We start from the raw sequence: 25,324 nt of genomic DNA on the forward strand, positions 1-25,324 counted from the left end.
TCTCATGAATCATGGCCACCCTTCAGATGCAGATTTAGCGATACAAATCTCAAGGACTCGACAGAATTTAAGTAGTGACTCAGAGTAGTTTCCATTTTACTGACGGCCTCTAGGGCCTCATGCATTAAACTTTCCAGATTCATCACTGAATAGCTGCAGAGGCACAAAGAAGAGAAATAGGCACACACACTCTTTTTGTCTCAGATTTATAGAGCACTGCCTATGTCAGCAGTACATGTTTTCCTGTCGGCTCTTATAAATCACAATATACACCAAGTAGCTTTATTTTACAGCAGTTTTGCCAGCTATAGATCAAATCATGTGTCCTTATCCCAGGAATCCCCTCTTGATGCTCTGCCAGTTGCTGTTTTCATTTTCCCCAATTCATTCTCTATGGAGCAGCTCCAGACTTGACACCTGGTGAAAGCAGTCAACAATAAAATCAGTTTGAGTCATAGTTGTTTGATTTGTGGCTTTAGGACACACACCCATTTTCACAGGGCTTTCACACCTGCAGATTGGCTGCCAACTTAAGTAACTTCCTCTCAAACTTCCTCTCAGAACTACTGCTTTTGACGAATATATCTGACTAAATTTGGCTTGAAACATGTGCAACTGTACATAATACAGAAAATCGAACATCAGCGGTAGCTTTTCACAGTGCTGCCACTCAGTGTGGGCTCACAATGTACAGACTCAGACTGCCATTAGTGCCTTCAGTTGTACCTTTATGCCACCTAGAGGTACACTGCTATTCTCAACTTTAAGAAGATGAAGAAAACACACTTCCTAAGAGCTTCAATTCTATAATGGCCTATTCTATGTGCTCAGTCAGACTACAAACAATACACTGTTAAGAACAGATTGTAGAATTTACAGGAAATAGCTATAGCTAAGTATAGATAGGCATTGTTAAAAAAAAAAAATTGCTGTTGATTTCTGTAAAAAAAAGTTACAGTATTTTACTGTATACCTTTAACAGGGTTTTGTATATAAATTACAGAAACTTCTTATTTTTGTTTGTAGAGAAATACAACAATAAAATGTAATGTAGTTTACAAGATTACCTTGTATTCTGCTCAAATCACAAAAGTCACCCGGTAAAAACGCAACCAGTAAATAGCTGTAAATACACAATACAATCGAGGAAGGTTGATGTAGAATGTTTTATACAGTGTTGTTTCTATTTTTCCACATATTGGATTTAAAGGCCTGGATCTTGTTTCTGGTTAGGCTTTTGAGAAATAAAACTCTTTATACAACACCCTTATACAAGCAGAGAGACTAACAATAAAACAGACATAGAAAAATAATCACTACAAACACTGATTGAACCAATGACTGAAAACAACACTTAAGAAGAATGACTGAAAACAATTATGAACTGTAAAGGGGAATGAAAATATCTCAGTATTCAGTTTCAGTATTCAGTTTCACAGATTTGTCTTTTTTAAGACATAGTTTTGCAAGTATTGAAAGCTTTGAAACCAGTCAATTTTTTTTTCTAATGGTGGGGAATTCCAAATCTTTGGGCCTTCAGCTGGAACAGAGAACTAACAACTGCACGTTTTTGTGCTGGTTTGCAGCCTCCACTGGCTTCTTTGCTGTGATATTTTAAAATCATTTGACTGACTAGTTGTGGGGCAAGGCCATTCACAATTTTTCTCATGATTTCTTTTTCCTCATACCAGCAGACCCGTATGGACAGCTGTTGCTGTTTCCACAATCAACCAAATTATGTTTTATTAATAAATAAATAAATAAATAAATAATACCACAGGTCCCCAGCTTAATTATTTGTCAAAGGTGGTTTTCAAAGTGGAGAGCAGGGATCTACATGAGTCCTTGAGGGTCTTCCAGCAAAATGAGTAATAGTTTCATTTCTAATATAGTAATAATAACACTGAAAATTGTTGCATTACAAAAAATGTGATCTTAACTCATTTTAATCTCAGTATTTTGAATAATATTTGGCAGTGCTCAAGTATCACATCAAACCACTTTAATACTCAGAACAAGCTAAAGTATCTTTTTATGTCAGGGTCCCTGAGCCACAATCACTTCAAATGGGAACCACGGCAACAGTTTGAATAGCTGATATAACTAATATAGTGAATTTTAGTTTTGATGAATTTCTTTGTCAGTAACTGAAAATGGACAATAGTAGTCAAATAGCCCAATTACAATTTTTTTTTTTTTTTTTTTTTTTACCTAATACCACCATATTGATATTGTGATATGATAGGGGATGACTACACACTGAGATTTTTGATGAACAACCATTAGTAACGTGGATATGATGACAAGGCAGGTAGAGGCAAATATTAAAACAGCTAAAAATCTAAGAAGTTCAGAAAATTGTATCTCTTTGCTGTAAACCAGGAAAAGACACTTATGTCATATCATAATATTACAATATTCAAAATATCCGATATTTTGCTTTATATCACTTTATCAGTATAATACTAATGTATTGCCCAGCTCTAATCTGAGTTACAATACTAAAGCTGTTATGAAGCTCCTGTTCAGGACCAATGAATATTTTATAATGAAGAGTTCCTGTAAAAAAGTTACAATTACAATCTGCATTATTTTGCATTAAATTACAAATACAATCTTTGAGGCTGTAAAAGATGAAAGACAACGCCTACAGCACTGTTACATGACAAGCTTCATTTTATTGTCCTCCATGGATGAAAACAGAAACTGCGTGTACAGAATGGTAGTCACATGCAATACAAAAATATGAATTTTTACATAACATAAAAAACATGTATTGGCCCATTCTAAAAAAATTTACAGTTTTTATACAGTGTTTTTGTACATGAAAAAAATATAAATATATATGTACATCTGTAATAGGGATAGCAGTACCTATTCAAAAATGCTGTGATGTATTGTACATATAAAATGTTTGTACAAATATTAAAAGTATCATGTTAATTTGCTGTACATTAAATAATGTATATACATCACATACCGTTTGCGACACATTTACTGCAATCTTTCACAAAACCAACCCTACGTGTTCCAACACAGTACGCTCACTCAGCCACATATACACCCACACACACACACACACACATCCACCCGCCCACACACACACACATACACACACACACACATACACACAACACATAAATACAAGCACACCAACTGAAGCCGGCAATCACAAACAGAATACACACAAGCACGCACAAGAGGTAATGTTTTAGGAAGATATAGGACACTTCTGCACCAGGTTCCTGATTTATCTTTTTTTTTGCGCAGAGAATGAAATTACTTCTTGAACGGAGGATCTTTCTAAACTCATATCATCGTAAGGTGCACTTTACATTTTAATGGATAGACGCCACTCCTTTATGGAAAAAGTCTTCGATCATACATACCCAGCATTATTTTTTTCCCCCATGTGGATTGTGAATGACGTAGGGAGCTCCTCACCAACTGCTGGTTGGCATACAGTAGTATTCATTATGATTCTTCGTCAGTGCACTGTTTTCAAGTGTATCGAATCAGCTGTGAGTTTATCAGATTATATTCCAACAAGACAAGATACAAGTGAACATATCGCACTGCCCGAGCCTCTGAATTCAGTCACTGAGAACAAGAAAAAAAAAAAAAAAAACACTGCAAATATGATAGTAACCGAAAAATATACAGTTTCTTATTGTTTTTTCCTGTTGACAAAGTGCATATTGTGTCCAGGCAGACGTGGGCCGCACGTTGGTGACCGCCTCAGCGCATGCCATCATACAACCATATACAACTGAGGGAGAGCAGTTGGGAGGCAGTTGGTTTGAACATGTCAGTCAAGCAGCCTGTCAAATGTGTGTCAAAACCTCAAGGAGAACATGAGAGTGAATGCACAGGTCCATTTGGTACTGGGGTCCATTTTTATGTCCAGCAAAGAGTGTGTATTTGTGTGTGTGGTGTGTGTGTGTGTGTGTGTGTGTGTGTGGGCGATAGCGCGCCATGTGGTCAGGGTCCCAGCAAGAATAACCACATCACAGCAGCACAGAGAAAGAGAGCAGGCCAAGGACAGGGCAGCCATCAGCAGGCAGAGACCACAGCACACCAGTCAGTCTCAGCACAGACACCACAAGCTGGTTATTCACAAGCCTCAGAGTCCGACGGAGTTACGGAACAAAAAATTAATAAAATGAAGGCAAAGAGATTTTCAGACGAAGGAAGGGGGGAAGTGCAGAGGAGGGGTGGGGACTGTTGGCGTCGCCCCCCCCCCACGACACCTCGGTCCACCGATCCTCTCTCCCCCAGACAAGAAAACGCAACGGTTAGACATGGAAGATCAGACTGTGGATTAGTGGAAGCAATGTCTGTTTCAGGCAGAGGCAATGCTTTGATCAATCCTCTAAGAGTTAAGGATTCAGGAGCATGCAAGGCAGACCCAGGCTTTGTTTTGCATTGCTTATGTTTCAGAGTGACTGCTACAACCTAGATTAGAAGACAAAAAAGAAAGAGAAAGAACACAAAGGAAAACACAAATGTTAGACAGTTAGTGAAAGCAAAACAGGCTTACATTAAGAAAGGATAATTTGAAAAGTAGCAAGATACATACATATATATACTTAAAAAGCATTCTGCACTACATCAGACAGACCGAGCTTTGTTGGTTCGGAAATCTCTCTTTTTTAATCACCTTTTGTCCAAGCAGAGCTCTCTAGCTGGTTTGTATTGTCTGTAAGAGTCTTCCACACAATCTAGTCTGTCACGCTAGCCTCTCATTATTTCATGCTCTGGATGAACAACCCTCTCAATTGACCACGCAAGATCAACGCTGGAGTGCCTCACTGCAGTATAGCTCTTCAGTTTGACCGATATTAAAAAATAAAAGAGTTTCATGTAGTCTCAAGAGCAAACGGGACAGAGGTTTTTAGACAGAGTGAATCATAGCCAGGAGGCAGGAAACAAATGGAGGACATGGTGTGAAAGTGAACTTCAATCAAAGTGTATGCAAAAAAAAAAAAACAAAAAAAAAAAAAACATGCATGGGGTCGCTGGGCTGTGGCAAAGTAGGCAAGAATAGCTGAGCACAGTCCAGGTCCAGATTATAAAGGAGATCAAATCCATCCTCGTACAGCAATGTCCTAGATGAACCGTGCACCAGTGGAGAGGATAACATCAAAGATATACACTAAAAAATACTGCTTGTAAACACTTTCCCTTATTCTCATATTTCTAGTTTAGTCTGTGGTCCCCAAGCAATAAGGATCATCACAGAATAGATCGTCACTGTACCATATGGAACCAGAAAACACATCATAGGACCACAGGGTTGTCACACGCCGTGCTTTCACATGAACAGCACAGATCGCTCATCGAGTAAAGTTCGAGTTGTGTCGATTTGGATTGGTGCAACACCCGTGAAACCCTCCCCCCCACACCTCAAACCTGTCCTGTGTCTTCAACATTGTCCTTCGGCTCTAGGATACATACTCTGCAGACTTCCAGAAGTGGCCGGGATGTGACAGCCTGCGGTTGAGTTTAGGCAGCTTCTCCAGCATGTCAGCCAGCTGGGTGAAGGTAGGCCTCTCCCTCAGGTCATACGCCCAGCAGGCAGACAGGATCTCCTGGGAGAGCAAAATGCTTCATGTCACCAGAGCGAAGTCACTGATCCAGATGCTCATCAGCCCCAAAAACCTCTGACCAGCAGAACGTGGCAGATTCATTTGCCTTGAGAAGCTGAACAGAGCAGCGAACTGACATATTAATGCTTCAGCTTGCACTTACTGTGACCTCCTTGCCAAGGCTGATCTCTGCCAAGACCTTCTTTATGCCCTCGCCGCTCCCCACCTGCCAGATGGTGGCCTCCACGGGCTGATTGGTGATTGGCCAGTCTCTAGCTTGGAGCTCATACCAAATGGTGCTAAAAGGGGTTAACAACAGTGTGATTATCAGTATTGGGGTCATCACTCAAATAAAGTAATTATTACACATTACTTGTTACTTTTTAAAAAGTAATGCATTACTACAGTCAGTTACTCCCTGTGGAAAGTAATTTTTACACTACTCATTACATTACTTATGCTTTACTCCACAACATCGCCTGGGATGCATTGTCACATAGTTGCCAGTTAACAATATAAATCCCCATCCTAATATGACGGACACACACAAGATATTTCTTTTATGCTCTTTAATAAACTAATACCACAGAGCTGACAGCAAAGCTGGTGAAAACCAGCCCGTTTGATGTTGTGTTCACAGCAGTGGGTAGTTGTTTCTGGCCTGAGCACTTTAACGTTAAAGTTTGTGCTTTACCGTCACATTCTTCAAAATCTTGAAGTAATGTGCATATCTGCACCCCTGCCATTTTGTCCTGTCTCCTGCACGAACTCTAGCCAAAGTGAAGTGATGATTTGCTTGCACAACTCAGCACAAGCTGTGCAAGCAACTCAGCTTGTGCTTACACTATTTTTTTTTTTCTATCTGCTCATTATGCAGATAATTAAAGAACTATACGCAGAACTATATGCAGAACATTATGAAGATAATAAAAGAATGTAAGGCAAGTAATGGCACAATTGTTTGCTTTGTAATTGTAATGTGATTACTGAGTTTAGGAACAGTAACGTGTCGCATTACTGTGTTACAGACGAATGTAATGTCATTACAATTAGTTATGACTAGTTATGATCAGATCACCCAAGACAGGTGTTAAAAGTATGAACAGGGCCAGGGTAAACATCAGCTCTTCTCAGTGACACCAACAGGTATGACAGAACAGCAGTGCCAACATTTAAACTAAGTTGTTGAGGATCTATGTTTGTGCAGAGCTTACCCAAAGGCATACACATCTGCTGCAGTGGAGAAAGGAAGTCGGTCCTCATTGTTACCGGGGCTCATCCGACGCACAATCTCTGGTGCGAGGTAACAAATCCAGCCATGTGGAAGCTTTAACTTGTTCTCCCGCCTGTGAGAATACACCAAATAAAATAGACCATGTGTTTTTATTGGTCTTGGTCATTACACTCCAGCAAAGGTTCAATGTACAACTACTAGTTGTCAAACAATATACAATGCAAGCATCATAATTGTGGAGTTGTGGCTTCCTTGTTCAAAATGTTCAAAGCCGGCTTTAAAATTATTGGGATAATTGCACAAGGTTAGTACTACCAAGGGACCTCACTCTTGGCAAAAAATAGGGGGCTGACTCGGAAGATGCCTGCATTAGAGCCACTTTGCATCTCAGCAGTTTATTACAAATCACTGGACATCCCTAGATAATAGCAGTCCTGTGTGGACAACACTTTAGCTCAGTTTTTTTTTTTTTTTGGCATTCCTGCTTTATTTGACAGCCACAGTAGAGAGAGACAGGAAAGGCAGGGGAGAGAGAGGGGATGACATGCAGCAAAGGGCCTGAGGTCAGATTTGGACCCCGGTCACTGCGATCGGGACTAAGCCCTGGTAATTGGTACGCACTCTTAGCCGGTGAGCCACCGGGACGCCCCCCCAGGTTGTTGTTTTAAACCTCTCAGGCAGTGATCTTACCTCCCCTCCTGTACGACGCCAGAGATCCCAAACAGCCCAAAGTCTGTGATCACTACCTTATTGGTATCATGAAAAACGTTCTTGGACTTCAAGTCCTTGTGAACAATGCCTTTTGCATGCAGATAGCCCATTCCCTGCAGAGGAAGACATACATTGTCAAAACATACAGCATAGAAATATCATGTCGGATTCACATGGTGTTAAGTTCTGCAGGTCTGGAAGGGGTGCATGTTACCGGGAGCAAAAGTAGAGGACTTACACAGCTGTGATCAGAGGTGCCCTAATCACATATAAATGCTGGCTGCATTGATTGTCTGATAAATCCATCATTTAAAAGATTACTTGGCACCCTCTGTGTGCCCTAATAGTACTGCCTCCTATTTTTTAAAGACTGTTTTGGGGCATTTCTGCTTTTATTTGATGACAGTAGAGACAGAGGGAATGACAAGCAGCAAAGGGTCCTGGCCAGATTCAAACCCAGGCCGCTGTGGTCTCAGCCTTGATATGTGGTACATGCTCTACCGGGTGAGCCAGCAGGATGCCCTGTGCTGCCTCCTTTGTAATCCGTTAAACTCAAGCACAGAAAATTGCAAAACACAGCACATTTACATCGTTGTTGAAACTTGTTAAATTGCTTTGAGTAGCATTTCAGTTGCCCAGAGACCAATTTCCTTCAAGTTTTTATCAATCAAATCTGAATCTCAACCGATGTTTTTGTCTTTGTTCGTCATAAAATCAATGGCAACAGAAATCAGTATTACACATGTTGCAGTTTTTGGTATGAAAGAAAAGGTGTAAACAATTGGTCTTGAATAAATGTCAGAATATGCAAGCATAATGCAAAGCTGGACATGGCTTGACTCACACTTTTACCACCTGAGGTGAACATTCAGCAGTAGTGTGTGCATGTAAAACTCGAATTAAAACACCACTGACCACTGAGCTCTGACTTGAGTCCACACACAATAAAGAGCACATAAGTAATCTTTAAATCAAACACAAATATTTACCTTTACAATCTCTTGAGCAATTTGTCTTGTCTTATTAATGTCCAGAGTGTTTTTAGTGTCTCGAACAACTGAATACAGTGTCCTCCCTTTACAGAAACTGGGAAAAGAGAAAGAAACAATTAGTAAAACAGGTATTCAGGTTAAAATAGTAGGCAAGCATTTTAAGTGTATGTTGCTGTTTTTTTATTTGTCCTCTCACCTGGTGATGATAGCTAGGTGGGGTGGAGCCATGCAGGCCCCCATGAAGAGGACTACGTTCTCATGCCGGGTCTGCCTGTAGTTCATCACCTCCTTCTTAAACAGCTTCAGATGATCCTGGTTGTTCCCGTCGATCTCCAGAAGTCGGATGGCCACTTCACCGTGCCACCGACCCTTGTGCACTTTGCCCCAGCGGCCCTAGATCAACAAAACAACCACAAAAATGATCTTTGATTGATTCATTCACAAACTTTTGAGATCTATGTAAGGTTTCCTGATTGTGCTTGTCTCATAAACCTTGCGTGATCTTCAGTCGTTTTTTCCCCCCTCACCTTTCCTATCAGCTCTCCCAGGTCCAGCTGCTCAAACGGGATGTCCCACTCCTGCAGGTACACACTGGTCTGACTCGCCTTGCGGGAGATCGGGCCCTTCCACTGGCTTCCCCGAGAACTGGGCAGGTCATCCAGCTCATCGCCGTCACACTCCCCATCTGATCCCACGTTTATCCCACTCTCTTCCCCTTCATCCTCTTCCTCTCCTTCATCATCCTCCTCCCCCTCATCTTCCTCATTCTCCTCCTCCGCTTCTGGGTCTTCATCCTCGACCTCCAGTTCCTCCTCCCCTTCCTGTAAGAGTGCATTGATGGTTACTTTAACATGCTTCAAAGGATAAAGCATTGAAGTCTGCACAAAATTATCAAGATGTAGATGTAACACATGATGAGCATGTGGAAATGAGCCTCCATGAACAATAAAACAAATTGTGCTTTTTCAAAAAGGATCTCTCCTGGCTCCTGGAAAACGGTGAAATGGCGGAAAATTATATTTTAATGCATCTGCTGCCTGTCTTTATGCATTAGGTATCAGAGTGCTTTGTGGTTTGTAAAGCCCTTAATCATCATTGTACACTATATTCTAGGCTTGTCTATTAGTCTCCTCAGTCCTTGGTTGTGTATTTAAAGAAGATTTCATCCTTCTCCTTCTTTCCAACCCAAATTCACGCTATATGGGAAACAATGCCTTATGATCCCAACCACTGCTGTATTAAAACTGGTACTTTAGTTTCAAAATTGGGCTGCAGGTAGTGAGTATGAATCGATTGGAAAAAAGTCAATTCTTTGATCAAGCTGCCTGTAGTTCTTCTTCCATATACCGTATAGCGTAGGCATGAGCCTGCTGTAAATGCGAGTCAATGTTTCATTTTGCTTTGCCTCCATCTTTATGTGTTGTTGCCCTTGGCCAAAAGAGAGATACTTTTATGTCAGCATGTTTAGTACCAGTACCATCATTGTCCCAGAGTGTATTATTACACTGGACAATGTTATGTCAACCTGGTGCCATCCAGCAAATGTCAGGTTGGATATTGTTTTTGGTTAATGTCATTCATGCTGAAAACAGCCTCTAGAAAGCTGGAATCTGAGTGAAAACTACCCTTTTAACTTGTACATGAAAACTGTCACCATTAGAATAACATGTATATCATCACCAAGAAATAATATACCAAATGAATTATATTGTACAAAAGTAAATATATTCAAATATGATCATTGTTATGTCTGCTCTTAGTTCAAACTGTTAGTTTAAGCAGTAAAGTAGTAAAGTTGGGTCATATCTTACTTTTGGCAGTTTATTTGGAAACTTTATCTTGGTGCCATAATAAACATATGTTTATGAAACATAAATCCTATGTCAGAACTTGATTTTCTCTCATGTTTGGATATCATCCATCCGGATGCTCTTCTGTTATTACATTCTGCTACAGGTCACCATGTTGAGCTTTTTCTAAACACAGCTGCATATTTGCACCCACTCACCACAGTCTGCTGCCCCCTAAAGTTGTGTCAGTCCATTATTACTCTGTGTGTCTAACACTGACAACTGTGTCTTTAATGCTTCAAGTCAGTTCAGCAACGTTTCTGTTGACATTACTATGCTATCATGGATGGATGACAAAGGCAATTTCAATCTCCATCAGCACTGTGTTGTCAGACTGGTTTGTCATTCAGTGTCCTGCAAAAATCTGTCTCTCACAGCGAGACACTGAACTAACCGGGATATGAGACAAATGTCAGACAAACCCAACATCAAGTACAGCCTTAACATCCTTTAACAAACTGACAGGAAAAGCTGTCTTAAAATACACATGCTTGAATTCACACACAGTGTGCAGCAACATTACCTCTTCATCTTCATCCAACTCGGCATGCATATCATCAGCCACCTGCTCTATCTCACTGCTGTGACACAGAGAATTATATTAGAGAAATACTATTATATGCCATCTTGGAAACAAAATATTTATATGTATGAAATAGACAAGAATGTCTTACACAGTGTCTTGGAGGACATCAGAGTGTAAACTAACAGGACTGGAGACATCTGTGGGGAAAAAAGAAATACTATTTAGATTTTTTTGATAGAGGAGCCAAAATTTTGACCCTCTTCTTTTTTCTCTCTTCACTTTGGGTCTGGGCAACAGCATCACATCATCAACCACACACACACAACAAGACTGTACATGCAATTCCCACGATCATGCCAGTGGATGGGGTGTCTGAGGAAATGTCTCTCATCAACAACATGCGTTCTTAATGCTAGCACTCACTGACTGCTAAACTGCTAACACCTTGTACACCGGAGCAAACATGCAAAGGATGGAGAGGGCTGCTGGGAACCTAAGGTTTGGGAAGTGGGTAGAACAGAGATCAGGAACAACGCAGTTTGGGACCGTCAACTCACCAGGGAAGATAAACTGCTGTCTATGCTGAAAGTAGCAGGCAGCTTAGGCAAAAAGAGAGGAAAAGATCGACAAGCATGGTAGGGAGAGAAAGGACAGTAATTTTTATGTTTTAATTCCACAAACAAAAATCCATAGGTGTTCTTCAGTGATCACTGATAGAGAAGGAGAGAGAAGGGTGGTTGCAGCTCCTTCAATTCAATATGAGTAAACTTGAAAAAAATGAGTGTGAGTGTAATCAATCAAGAGTACAATGCTTGTATGTGCCTTTAACTGTGTGTGTGTGTGTGTGTGTGTGTGTGTGTGCATTTGCATGTGCCAGTCTGGCTCTTTGACTTTCCATGTGGGTTGCCATATCTGAATTTACCTGGGAAGTGGAAGCGGCTATCCCGATGGCCTTTGGGTGATGGGTTGGGCGGTGGGGTGGCACTGGGGGGGTTACTCTGCTGGAACGGGGCTGGGGACGAAGGTGTGGATGAGGTGGTGGAGGACGGATTACTGCTGGAGTCCAGTTGGTTCAGCACCGGGGGATGATCCTGGCAAGATACACATACATGCATACAAACAACATAAATCAGGGCCAATAGGTTAAAAGCCATGAATGAAAAAGATGCTGTATGTATTTTTTCTTTTTTTGGTGCCACTGGGTCCGATTTTGAGGGAGATCTGCAGGATTGCTTTACGGCACAAATCGATATTGCTTTAGGGAAAAAGGCGGGAAGAGGGATACTGATATTCCAGTGCAAACAGCGCTTCACAGTTTCGCTAAAAAGAATCTAAAATTATCACTTTTATAATTCTTATCCTGTTCTTGCCCCTCAAAACAAATGTACAGAATAGGCATGGCCTTTGGTTCATGGAAAGTCTGTGTAATTCCGGGTGGTTATTATTGCCAAGGAAACAGGTGTATGTATACGGACACGTGTTACCTCGGAGGAGGTGAGTGGACAAATAGTAACATCCTCTTTACAAAAGGAACCCATGAGGTTTATGGGAAGTGTAGTCTTGACACAGAAATGGGATTCAGTTTCTTAGTGTACTGTTACAACAGAACATGTTTTCTGTGAAGAAGCATCAGACTAGCTCAGCCTGGATCTTCTGTGAACTTGCCACCTTCACCAACATAAACAGCTCTTTTGTTGACACAGTGACATCATTAAGTGTGTACAAGGCAACAAGGGGAACTACCAGGAAATACACTGACTTGCCATAAACCAGAAGTTCATGTCAATTCTACTTAGTTCCATTTCCATCGGTCTTTATTTTGAGATGCACAAGCACTATCAATACCACTGGTATAGAACAGAGGCTACCAAGGTCAGTTAGATATGACCTTTAAACACAGCATACTGAGGATCACTGCAGCAGTGACACTGTACGGTGTGATGCAGAACTCATTAAACCTGTTTTACCTTCTTGGTAATGGCCTTTGGTAGTGTGCCAAACTGCGGTGCTTCTGATGGCCGGTCCACAGGGTTGTTAATATCAGATGGAACAGACTCAGTCCGCCGTATTTTGGCGACTACAAGAGAAACAGGCATTGTTATGCGGACGCAGAGTTGAAGCACAAGATTGTTTCTGCCAAACCCAAGGTGATGCGAAAGCCGTAGAGGAACTCACTTGGCAGAAAGGAGATTCTGCAGGAGGGTGCTTCCTTTGTGCATTTGTTGTGGCACTTTAACCTGTGAACAAAAAGTGTAGCATTGCGGACACTCAGCAGATAGCACCTTAAAGAGCCCTCTTCTTACATCCAGACAGAATCAAGGAGTCAGCTCTTCAATCTCTGAAATCACAGTTACTGTCTTCCAGTGTCTGAGAAAAGTATAAAAAAAACAACTAGGTGAGCGGACGGCCCACTTGAAAAAAGGAGCTCTACTCACCGACAGTGTTTGCACTTAACCCCAAACATCATGTTCTTCTGGCACACCTGACACGTCTGGGAAAGCCAGGACTTGGTTGAAAACCTAAATACAATCAATGCTGTTAGACCTATTTAATTACACGGTTTCATCAAGAATTACTTAAGTAGCAATAATTTCTATGAATACTGATTCTTATTAGTGATTAGAGGTATTGTTAAATACTTAATTAGAAATAAACCTGGCTCCTTTGCTTTATTATAATATAATCTCAGGCTAAAAGTATTGGTTATAAGCAGGAGAATCCACCTGTGTGTGACTGCTAGGCCAATATCTCTCCTCACTGCTTGTGGGGAGCTGCGGTGCACCGCTACATTATCTAGGCAGGGAGAAAGAAAGAAAGAAAGAAAGAAAGGTTTAAGAGGACTGTTCAGACAAACTTTGTATTTGATCAAGTAGTTAATCACCTATAAGTCAATACTGAACATTCAGCCATTTAGAATTTATCATCAGAAAAGCAAACGCCATCTGAGATGTGATTCATCCACATATAAATAATAGAAATAATCATCAGAATGTTACAGATGCAAAGCATCAGTCACACCATTCGCAAACACAAGTGAACACTTGCAGGTACATAAATACACATACACATTTATGTGACATATTTGCACACACAGAGTGTGAGAGTATGCAATTTCTGTCTCAGCCATAAAAGAAGGAATAGCACCGCATCTAATTATGATAAAATTCAGTTTACACACAAAAAAAAAACAATAATAACAAAAAACATTGAGACCAGTCGTCTTGACTGAGGTATACTAATCAGTTTTTTTTTTTTTTTTTTTAAATACTGACTATATTGCATGAAATCAACAGAATAAAACATGTATGTAATACATTCATATGAGAGCTCACTCTTGATGCTGCTGTGCTCTTCCATTAGGGTGGGGGTCCCAGGAAGGGTGTAGGGTGCAGTGGTGGCTCCTGGGGTGCGAGCGGGCATGACCGGGTAGCGAGACGGCGAGTCCTCACATCCATTCCCGTTGATTTGCATATTCAGGAACAGCTTATTCTTTTTAACACACCTGGAAGGGGAGAAAAACAACAACGAAGACTGTAAAATAATAATAAAAAAAAAAATAGACTGCATGTGTTCGTACATTATTCTAATTAATTAGGAGTTTTGAATTAACTTTTTTGAGTTACTTTAACCTGATTTATGATATATTGTATTTTTTATTAGTTTACCCACCTGTTATACAGGACGTTGTATTATAAACTTTATTATTATGATACTTTTTGACACTTGCGATCATACTTGTTACCAGTTTTCTTAACAGCCACAGTTCACACTCTCAGATCAGCAGTGTAATGTAATGTGCTGTATGCACAGGACTGGGCTCAGCTTGAAAAAGATCATCAGGCTGCCGAGGCTGTATGTCAGATGCACAGGATCTATGTCAGCCTTGTTTACTTCTGCCTCGTCATGTTCCAGGCTTTGCAGTAAAGCTTTCCATAAATGGACAGGATATTATGGATCAACATGTGGCATGTATTTTTGTATATGTGCATGTGTGTGTGTGTGTGTGTGTGTGTGTGTGTGTGTGTGTGTGTGTGTACATCTAATCACAATGGGATGGGGTTGGGAGGGGGAGGTTATGTGTGTCTTGCCACCTCTGAGCATTAGTCCTAGGAAATGCTTCCTGTTTGGACATGAATCATAATCTCTGGGAATCTGTGGGGGGATTAGCTCCAGTTGTATACACAGAGCAAAACAGCAACAGGCAAAATGTGAGAAAGAGGGACCGGGAGAGAGAGAGAGGGAGAGAGATACACAGACAGAGAGGAAGAACCAGTGTCTATCTGAGTGGGTGTGAGAAAAGCTCAGCGCCCAAACACAGTGTGGTGTGAGGGAGGTGTGTCTAGTACAACCCTGCTATGAGATACTGGCTAGATACTTTCAGGAAAGCTGCATTCACAACTGGATAACTCATTTGGTTATGAAACCCATGGGGCTGCAACAGTAACCCCAGTGCCACAATACCACCGTGGCCACCCTTGGTTTTTATAAGAGCATACAGCACCCTCTGCTGCTCTTTGTGGGCTTTTCTCCAACACACTCTCCCCCCTGTTCTTCATTTTGTACAGGGTGGTTTTACAGTTACATGTTCTGCCGAGCTGCCAAATGTTCAACTGCGGGCATACACTCGGGCCTTTCAATGCCCACGGACAGTCTGGCCTTTAAATGTGAGTATTCACCTCTGTCCCCCATAGCTGCGACCATTAAGGCAATGGACATGTCCATCGTTTTGGCTGCGTAGTGTAGAAACTGGAAACAGTGGGAAAGGTGACTGCAATTCTGTGCAGGAGGTGAAATTCAGCTATCGACATATATTTATCGTAGTGGTCAATGGAAAACCCATGAGGCAATCATAGAACACACACACACAGACACACACACACACACACAACAGGCAGCACTAATGGCAAACCGATTCCAAATTAGATTAGAATGGAATAGAAAAGAATCAAAGGAGTGTATCCATGTTCCCAGGGTCCAATGTTCCATCACTGCAATTTGTTTATACACCATCAGAGATTCAAATTTAAGACTCATTTTTGGAAAATTCGCCTTTTCGTTATTGAAATAAGCATTGTTGGTAAGTGCTTATATATTTGGTCTGAGGACAGTTTTGGGCAGGAATACGGTCGGTTACTGACTACATGTTTCTGCTCCTTTCGACTCCTTTAGCTTCGATAGCAGCTGCTGCCAAAATAAATGTAACAAGGACTTTTTGTTTTTCTTACAGAGAACTTGGGATTTTTATGGATTTCTCTCTACAGATGCTCAAGTGAATAATCTGGCTTCTGTGTGTAAATGTAGCGTATGGCAGTAAATATAAAACGATGCCTCACATGGGGATAAAGAAAGTATTAGGTTTAGAAGGATGTTTGGAATCAGAAATGTGGACTTTCATGCAGAAGAGTTTGACTAGTTTTTATTACAAGACGGTTAAATGAAATTTGATAAAATGTTTATGTGGAAATTAAGACCTAATAAAATCAAATTTAAGACTATCTAATGACTTTTAAGGCCTAATGTTGATAAATGGGTGTAGGGTGTACCTCTGAATCAAATAATTCCCACGTTCCCCCAAGACCCATAATTTTGAGCTAATAAACCCAACTGTAGTGATCTGTTATAATTACAATTTGTTTTGAAGAAGCCCATTAAGTTAAATCCTTAATTACATATTTGAGAAAAGGTTTAAGTCCAGGTGAATTCGGTAAATTATGGTCTGGATGGTCTGGACAGCCTGAGCTGAGCACCTACTTGTTGGTGGGCGGGTCTTCGATGCGGTTGCCCAGCTGGGACTCGTGGCTTTTGCTGCGGGTCAGTGTGATGTTGGGTAAGAGGTGCAGCACTTTGCGGGATGGAGGTGGAGGGGTGCAGGGCGGCTTGAGTCGGTGACGCCTCTTGGAGGGTGGAGTTATGGGTGGAGTGGAGGTGCGTCCGTGGAGCCTGGCCGTACGGGCCAAGGGCATGGGAAACGGATCGGTGAGCGGGCTGTCACCGTAGATGTAAGACGCCTGTGCATCTGGAGTGGGCGCTGCTGACACCGAGCCAGAGCGCGGGTGGGGGCAGGAGGTGCAGGGGGTCGATGGGGTAGATGGGGTGGTGGACGGGCGGGCCAGAGGCGAGGGGCTGTGAGGGCGGAGCGGAGCCCCCATACTGCTTAGCTGGTCTGCAGTCAGTAAGGAGCCGCTGTCCCTCCTGGTGGGCTCGGACAGCCAGGGACCCCCATCCTCCCTCAGCTCACCTCCTGCTCAGAAGACACAACAGAAAAAACCCTCAGAGCCAGCTGAGAGAGGAATCAGATCAAGGAGGCTCTCCTGCAACAAAAACTCACCTGATTCAGTGGCGCTTTTCAGACAGGAGAGGGCAGCACTGAGTCTGGCACACTCCTCTGAGCTGGACCCTAGTCTTCTCATGATCTCCCGCACCTGAGAACCGGTCATCTGCAGTAAGGCATCCAGGGACAGCTTCACTGGCACTGCCTGCAGAGAGGGACACGTCAGGACAAAGTGAACAACAGCGATCAATAACACACAGAACATGAGCAGAAACACAGATAACATACTGTACAATACTGCCATGGAATCTGCTGGGAGACCCAAAATACTGCAAAAAGCTGACAATAAAAAAGCTCACATCCCACTGTAAACAAAACATGTTTGTCAGTCAAATGCAGCATGGATCAATAAACCAGGGCAGAAGACTGAGCACTTGGCCCCATGTGGAAGCACTTCAGAGCTTTCTAGTTGAGAGATAAGTCATAGCAAAAGTCAATAGTAAAACCAGCAAGTGCAGTGAGTTTGGACCAGTAGTGTTATTCATAACAGAGAGGAAGGGGCTACACAGTAAATTATACAGTGTAAATTCTATAGATAATCAAGCTAATAGATCAGTATTTGCCAAACCCTCCCAAAATAAGCTGGGTATACTCTACGCCTCTATCTACTATGTTGCTAATGTGGACTTAATAGTAGTTAAATTAAATCTACTAGCAACTGCTGGCCCAGATTAGTAATGTTTTTATCACATTTGAAGGCAGAGTGATGTTGTAAAACTGCAAAAATTACACCGTGCCACTGACTAAAACACAGGATTTAAAGGTCAGCATGGTATGGCACGACAGAGTTCATGGAAGAGAAAACAGCCTCTGCTGTTCCTGGAAATCTGTGATAATCTTGTTTGTTTAGGGTATTTCATCAAACACCACTTATTCCACTAATCTGGCTCTGCAGATTCTACTACAGGCACTATCTTAGGCCACTATCAGTGGGTATCAGCAAAGTCTAGACTGAGCCTGGGCCCACTAGAAGCTATCATCAAATGTGGGCTTCAGTACTCCTCCACAGGCATGCTCACCGCTGATTTTAAACGTATTATGAATGTACTCATAGCAGTTTGCAGGGGCGGAAAAAGTACACACATTTTTTTTTGTTTTTTCTTTTACTAGGATTAAAAGAGTGCACAGATGTACAAAAAACACAGCTAATATTGTTACATTACATTTAGCTGACAGTTTTACCCAGAATGATTTAACAATGCGTGAGGAGGCAAGAGTTCAATGTCTTGCGTCCGTTTGACCAACTTTATAGTCATTTTATGGAGTGATTCCAGGTTTTGTAATCACCGCCTTTTCCTAAAAATATAACACAGAATTTGTACAACCCTGCATGTGTGTGTTCATGCGTCCCAAATTGTTTCTGAAAGATCATAGGTCTCCTAGCTTGGACAAAAGGGCAATAACAGCTATGATAAAAGCTGACATATGGATGTTTTTCATGCAATTTCACATGAAGACAATTGATCAACTAAGGAATCATAAAGACTGAACTCATTGTAATTTTACCACATAACAAGGAAACTCGGCCAGTCAAACGCACACTACTGAAAGAGAAAACATCAGGAACTTGAACAAGGTGTGGAAACTAGTAGACTAAGGGCAACAGTCCTTAAATCAACTAGACGTGCTGTCGGTGAAGCACAACAGGGTAGTGGTTCACCGGGTTTGGCTTGCTGGCAAAGGTACAGGACAGGTCATGGAGTCACAGCAAAAATCAATAGGTTTCTTCCTCTTGGGACTATTACTGTGCATGGCAAATTTGAAAAAAAAACTGAATGAACGGTATTCGAGTTACTGCATTCACAGCCAGGATCTGCTGCAGTGGATGTGGCGTCACTGGGGTGAATCCCCAACACTTTCATTTTGGGCATATAATTATGATATAATCAAAACAAACTACACACTTTCCAAGCAACCCTTGGAACTTGCTAACTACAATCAGCTGACAAATGCAAATTCATGGTGAAAAATCCCATTTCTGCCAGCCAACACTGTGAGAGACACTGGTAAGTACAGCTATGGCCTGGCTCCTTGGTGCAGTATCTCTGCGAAAATGCCTTTTAACTTTCCACCCTGACACACTGACTATTAGGACGAAAAGTTAATCTATGGTTTGCTTTGAATCTTGTTTGCCTTGGTAACTCAGTAATTAAGTTCGTACCTTGGATAATCACATTGTTTAACTTTCATTTGCTTTGAGCGCAGACCTAGAACCTCTAGTGGAGAAAGATCTCAAAGTTCTCTTGCAGTGATAAAATCCCACTGCACATGTGAGAGAATTTTTTTTGAGTGGTTCCCCATAGGCCCTGGTCTCTGTTTGCAATGTAACTGCTCCTTCACTTCAGGTGTTTATATACACCCCTGTCAACCATTTATGAGGCAGTAAGAGATCAAGGAGAAGAGGAGCTGAGGACCTGGGGGTCGGAGAATCCAAAGCCGGAGGTCCTCTCCAAACTATTTACCACCACTTGTTTCCTCCGTTATCTCCAACAAGGAAGCTCACTTAGAGGAAAGAAGACGAATGGAAAGCTGAGATTGCTGCACAACTTTATCTCACAAGATGAGATGGCAAACATGTCAATATGGCTTTTTAGTCAGTATATACCATAGCTGTGAACTTACAGAGCTTTCAAAGGTGTGATATTTGAATGGGCAGCAAATAGTCATGTGAGACCGCAGGAAAGATGGCAGCACAAATAATTTCTAGATCACAGAAGTCAGAGGTAAGGAGGAGTTTAGGATGTTTTCCAACATGGGAAGTGCGCAATAGCTTATCAGTCAGGTTAAAGCCTTCACTCTGAGAGGGCAAATAGTGATCAAAAATCTAGGACAACCGCCAACTCCGCTATGCTCTGTGTACAGTGTAAGCAAAAGCCAGCACACACACACACACACACAGGCAGCGGTGAGTGATGTGATATCCAAAAGTGGCTGTGGGTCCTCCCCTCCCACCTCCACATGCCAATAACATCACAATTTTAGCACCATGAACAGCATAGCTTGCATTCTTGGTTTCTCTACAGAGGCCTCCTTGATATTGTTGGCTAACGCTGCAGATAACACCATCATCATTATATGTGAATAGAGCTGAATCCATTATCAGCGTCCTCATGCAAACACACGGAAAGGAGGTCAAACAAAACAAAGAAAGCAAAACTATTAAGGGTGAGAATCTTTGGCTTCATAGAGGTCTAATTCACTGTTCAGCAGAAAGTAATTTGATTTAAGAACAAACTTTCTTTTGTGGAATGATTTGATTTGAGTGTGTAAACCACAGTTTGAGACAATTCATTTGGTTCCTTTAGTAAACATTTTATAGGCTACCCATTAAAACACATGCAGTAATGTAAAACTATCTACAGTGTGAAAAAAAAAAAACAGGCAACACAATTACTTGAAACATTACTATCCTAAAATATGACAAGAAAAGGTTTCAATTCATAGTATTCTGACAGATCATCATGACGTAAGATATCTTATTGAATATTACGAATGAACTGAAGCTGAAGCATTTCATAGCAACCCAGGGCAAAGTCTGAGCAATTCCTTCTATTTATGTTTTTTTTTTTTTGAAGACCATTGCAGTTTGATTTTATGCAGTTTTCATTGTTACACACCAAAAGACTATCTTTGCTTTTTTTCTGGATTTAGGCAAGTTTGGCATCGGCCTGGCTCCCAGCATTAACCTCTTTCAATAAGACACACATGATCATTTAAGAAGCTGGAAACTTAATTTCCAAATATCACATGCTTATGTAACATTATGTAACAAACCCCACTGTCAGCTGCAGAATACATCACCACAAGTAAGCAGAATGGATGGGTTAAGTTTTCCTGTCCAGGGACTGTAGATGCAAATTAGCTAAATAGCTACTTCTGGTTCAGCTGTTGTGTTGTGCACAGTCCCTGTTAAGTAAAGTAATAAACTAAACTAATAAACTAAAGGTAAGGGGTGCATTCATGGTACATAAAGTCATTGTAGTGTTACTAGACCATGCAGCCATTAGAGTGCAGAATGACTGGAGATGCACTTAAGAAATATTGATCTAGAAATGTCCCAACCAGCTGGGACAACAGTAGGGCTGGGTGACATGGACAAAATCAAATATCAAGATATTGTTGACTGATTACTACAATATCGATATTGTACCAGTACTGTAGGAATGACTGTTGGTAGTTTCATGAGATATTTACACACAACAGATTTTTGATAAATAGTCATTAATAATGTAGATATGATGACCAAGCAGGTCATGGAATGGCTAGAATAATGTAATAAGTTCAGAAATTTGCATCCCTTTACTGTAATGAGGCCTTTAAAACCAGGAAAAGACAACACTTGCACCATATCAGCATTATGGTAACCAAAATGCCACGCCATATTTAGTCATATTACAATACTGATAAAATATAAATGTAATGTCCAGCCCTAGTAAACAGTCATTTGCATGCTATGTGGAATCTACATCCCTATAAACAAACAATAGGTCCCTGGTTGGTATATAAGACATACAAACAAGTTCATTTTAATTACCCGGCATACAGGCCTAGTGGATCAATTTAACCTTTATTCAACCAGGCAGGGCAATTAAGAGCAATTCTTATTTACAACAAAAGCCTAGTAAAACACAATTTATCGTGAGACAAAGGTGGTGAGGTTTAGAGGCAGAGAGAACACAGTATTGAACGTGGCAGACACGAGCAAACCAGAAACAGAAGTCGAATAAGAGCTTATGGTATAAGTAATATGCAGAACACAGCAGGGCAGAAGTGGAGAGCAGAGCAGAGCAGACACAAGCTTGGAATGATCCACAACAATAATGTAAGAATAACAAACGCTGTAACAGGCAGGTTACCGCTGGGTCAAAACAGACTTCACCGCAAAGACAAATAGACAAAGAGCAGTGCAAACATACAGTAGCTGAGAGAGATTAAAACAGTTTACAGCAGCGCAGGAAGAGACATGAGTCTATCCCATGGAGGGAGAGGTTTTGGAAACTTGCAACAAAATGCGACAAGAAAAATCATGTGATATAAAATGATGTTTGTAGTAAATTTGTCAAATAAGGAACAGCCAGCGTGTGAATTGATACAGGTGTACAAACTGTCACAATCCTGAAATTTTCCACCCAAGAAACTGTTGCAAATACTGCTTTCTACAGCTTAGCATTGCCTTGTATACATCCACACTGTCAGCCAACGCTGCATTCACTTGAACTCAAACCTCAGAATTCCCATTTTGTAAATTTCCAATCTGCTCCAACTTTATGTTCACAGTGTTAATGCAGGGTAAATGGAGAACTCTGAATTTTTCTCCACATGCAACACCGTGAACAAAATGCTGCCGAAAATCCTGAGGTCCGAGAAATTCAAGTGAATAAAGTGTTCGCCGTCTTGGTAGCAAAACAGTGTGGATGTATAAAAGGCAATGCATTATCGCACATGCAAAATAAAGGACGTTTACACTGTTTTTTTTTTTTTAGGCTAAACAAACGACTGCCCTATTGGATCGTGCTGAAGGCAATAAGCATGCAGCAGAGTGGCAAGTTTTTGGTCACTAAAGATAGTGGCAAAGTTGTGCTATGTTATAAATGATGATTATTAACATTTTAACCTGGGTTGAAAAATACCGCATCTGTCCTTTAGGTACAAGAGTATTTCCCGTGCCTGGGGGAACCAAGTCCTTCTATGCTGAGTAATTCATCAGCATTAGTTAAAAGAAGAGCAGGATCTTAACAAGCCAAGCACTGAGGTTGGAATCTGCAGCTACAGTTGGTAATAAAAACATAAACCAAAATCAAAATATTGCTTCAAGATTTATTTTCAAAGAATATACAAATATTAACATTACAATCCACTAAAAGCTACACTGAAAGGAAAAATAGAAGGTAAAGGGATTCCTGAAAGGTATGTGAGACCTCTAGAAACATTTACTGTGGAAACAAAGTTCTTCACACAGTTTTACAGCAGGTCCCCTCCAACCCAGCTAACGTGCCACAAAATTACAAATGGCAACAGGCTGGGAACTAGACCTCTGGACAAACCGGCATGACTTTGTCTAAAGAAGGACATGTGTATCTTCTGGTGATAGCCTGCACTAAAAATTCCATCCTTGCCTTTCTTTGAAATATGAGTCTCATGAAACATTCTTGGTGTGTTGCCTTGAAATCAAAATGAAAAAAAAAAAAAAAAAAAAAAAAATGCAACTATGAAACAAAACCCTTTGCTGCTGTCAAATATAAATCTAACCATTTCAAGTTCATTTTTGTTGCCACTGTTTGGAGGTCAGACGATCATGATAAAGATGTGAGTTACCGTGAAAGGGGTCACTTTGATGGACACTCTCACGCGAGTGCAACATGCCTAAAATACATAAATATGACAAAGCCATAGATGTTCAGGACAAACAAAGTGAAACACTGATTTTCCCACACAGGCATACTGCCTACCTCGATGAGCTCTGGCCGAAGGTTGATGGTGCGCAGCCAGTCTCCTAAGCGTGGGTAGCTGTCCAGGGCCTTGGGCCTCTCTGTCTCTGGCACTTTCTGCTTGCACTGCAGCTGTTTACAGATGTACTTCATCAGCTTCACCTGCAGGGAGCAACAGAGAACACAGCAGAGATGGGAGGGGCAGGTTAGAGGGGAGAGCGACAGCAGCTATGGCTACAGGAGCAGGGCTCTGGTATGTAGGATACCTGCCACACTTCTTTGGGTTGGCTGTGAGGCAGTTTATTTTGAAAGGAATCAGTGAGATGACAATGTGCATTAGTATCCCAGAACAGCTACCCTAATTTGCAAATATAGAGGAGAAAATAAATTACATAGATCTATTATATTCTTACTATGCCAATATCATGCAGACTTGAGTTTTTCCAAATAATTCATCAAAGCAGCAAACACAAGTATTGCCTCTAAAGTTTATTTAAAGGCACATACGACCAAGGATGAAACGAAAAATAGGTCCCTAGTTACATTTTCTATCTATAAATTTCTCTCCAAAGCGAGAAGAGTCCATTCTGACAACAAGGTTAATATAGTGTCCAATTTGTCATTCGTTTTTATTTTTATTTTGTTTTGACTTTTTGTTTCCAGTTTCAGTTTAATTTTAATTTTGTTTCAAAAGAGGGCTTTACTAGTTTAGTTTGCTTTTTAGTTTTTAGAAAATGCTTAGGTTTAGTTTAGTTTCTATTAGATTCAGTGTTAGTTTTAGTCTTTTTTTATAATGTGTAAAAGATCAGAAAAAAATACTGTGACAAAAACTCAACAAAACATCATAGCATTAAAAAAATGTATTCACTTCGAACAGATGAACAACCAAATCAGTTGACAAAGATGAAAACAAACACATTTTCCCTTTTCCCATGAACATGGTTTGTTAACCCATTTTTAAGCACCTGCACTGAACAAGACTGTCAATTAGATATAAATAGCTATTATTATATACAAAGGAATGGCGAGCTGGCCGTCTGATGAGTGCATCTGCAGCACTGGAAGGGCAAACGAGTGCATCTGGAGCACTGAGGCGGCTTAGTGATATCAAAGTCCTGGAGGATGTTACGTTCATCACAATGCTAGCAGCCAGTCGCTGTGACTCTCTCCTGGCACTGGTCCTCAATACCTGCAAATAACTAATGACCTGTCTATATTCCAGTCAATTACAGAGGTAATAAAATCTCTTAACGTCTATCACTTGATCTCTTTTTCCTTCAATCAACGAGACAAACACAAGGTGATCCATTGCAGATGAACTTAAAAAAAGACAAAGGAAAAAAAAAAGTTTGGACTTGCAGATGGAGACATGGGGCTGAGCGCAGGCAGTGGGGGCTGATGGCAGCTCCAGCACAACACAGACACTAGAAACCATCACATTCTTTCCTCTGCTGTCTCGTCCTCCTCCTCCTCCTCCTCCTCCTCCTCCTCACCCAATAAGACACTGTGCCATTGCTGTGCTGAAGATGCAGAGAATTGATGAAAGAAGAGGAAAGCTTCATGCTGAGATCCTTTCAACGCCGCTCATTGTAGCAGCTTTCTATCGCACAGCGTGTACCCAACAACACCTCACCCCCAACCCAGCCTTCCTCTGGGTAGTTGCA

At 41.1% G+C, this 25,324-nt stretch overlaps 1 protein-coding gene across 7 annotated transcripts in view; it reads right to left on the bottom strand.

The window, feature by feature from the left end:
- Positions 1-2,658: 2,658 nt before the first annotated feature.
- The window catches only part of ksr1a (kinase suppressor of ras 1a), a 38,062-nt gene continuing 15,396 nt past the window's right edge, over positions 2,659-25,324 (bottom strand). For 5 of the 7 annotated variants that reach the window (XM_030069568.1, XM_030069567.1, XM_030069562.1 and 2 more), the window contains 19 exons: positions 23,682-23,822; positions 17,230-17,377; positions 16,653-17,142; positions 14,234-14,403; positions 13,625-13,694; positions 13,337-13,420; positions 13,077-13,138; positions 12,869-12,978; positions 11,824-11,992; positions 11,459-11,500; positions 11,050-11,098; positions 10,899-10,956; positions 9,053-9,346; positions 8,722-8,918; positions 8,523-8,619; positions 7,513-7,646; positions 6,803-6,934; positions 5,752-5,887; positions 5,445-5,591 (listed from right to left, as the gene is read on the bottom strand). In XM_030069568.1, the coding sequence (XP_029925428.1) occupies positions 5,445-5,591; positions 5,752-5,887; positions 6,803-6,934; positions 7,513-7,646; positions 8,523-8,619; positions 8,722-8,918; positions 9,053-9,346; positions 10,899-10,956; positions 11,050-11,098; positions 11,459-11,500; positions 11,824-11,992; positions 12,869-12,978; positions 13,077-13,138; positions 13,337-13,420; positions 13,625-13,694; positions 14,234-14,403; positions 16,653-17,142; positions 17,230-17,377; positions 23,682-23,813 (2,721 nt within the window). In that variant the 5' untranslated portion in view covers positions 23,814-23,822. Of the gene's footprint in view, positions 4,456-5,444; positions 5,592-5,751; positions 5,888-6,802; positions 6,935-7,512; positions 7,647-8,522; positions 8,620-8,721; positions 8,919-9,052; positions 9,347-10,898; positions 10,957-11,049; positions 11,099-11,458; positions 11,501-11,823; positions 11,993-12,868; positions 12,979-13,076; positions 13,139-13,336; positions 13,421-13,624; positions 13,695-14,233; positions 14,404-16,652; positions 17,143-17,229; positions 17,378-23,681; positions 23,823-25,324 lie in introns of those variants that run through there. The other 2 variants (XM_030069565.1, XM_030069566.1) reach the window with 2 other exon arrangements.

This window comes from Myripristis murdjan, chromosome 14 (genome assembly GCF_902150065.1).
Source record: "Myripristis murdjan chromosome 14, fMyrMur1.1, whole genome shotgun sequence".
NCBI classification, from domain to species: domain Eukaryota; kingdom Metazoa; phylum Chordata; class Actinopteri; order Holocentriformes; family Holocentridae; genus Myripristis; species Myripristis murdjan.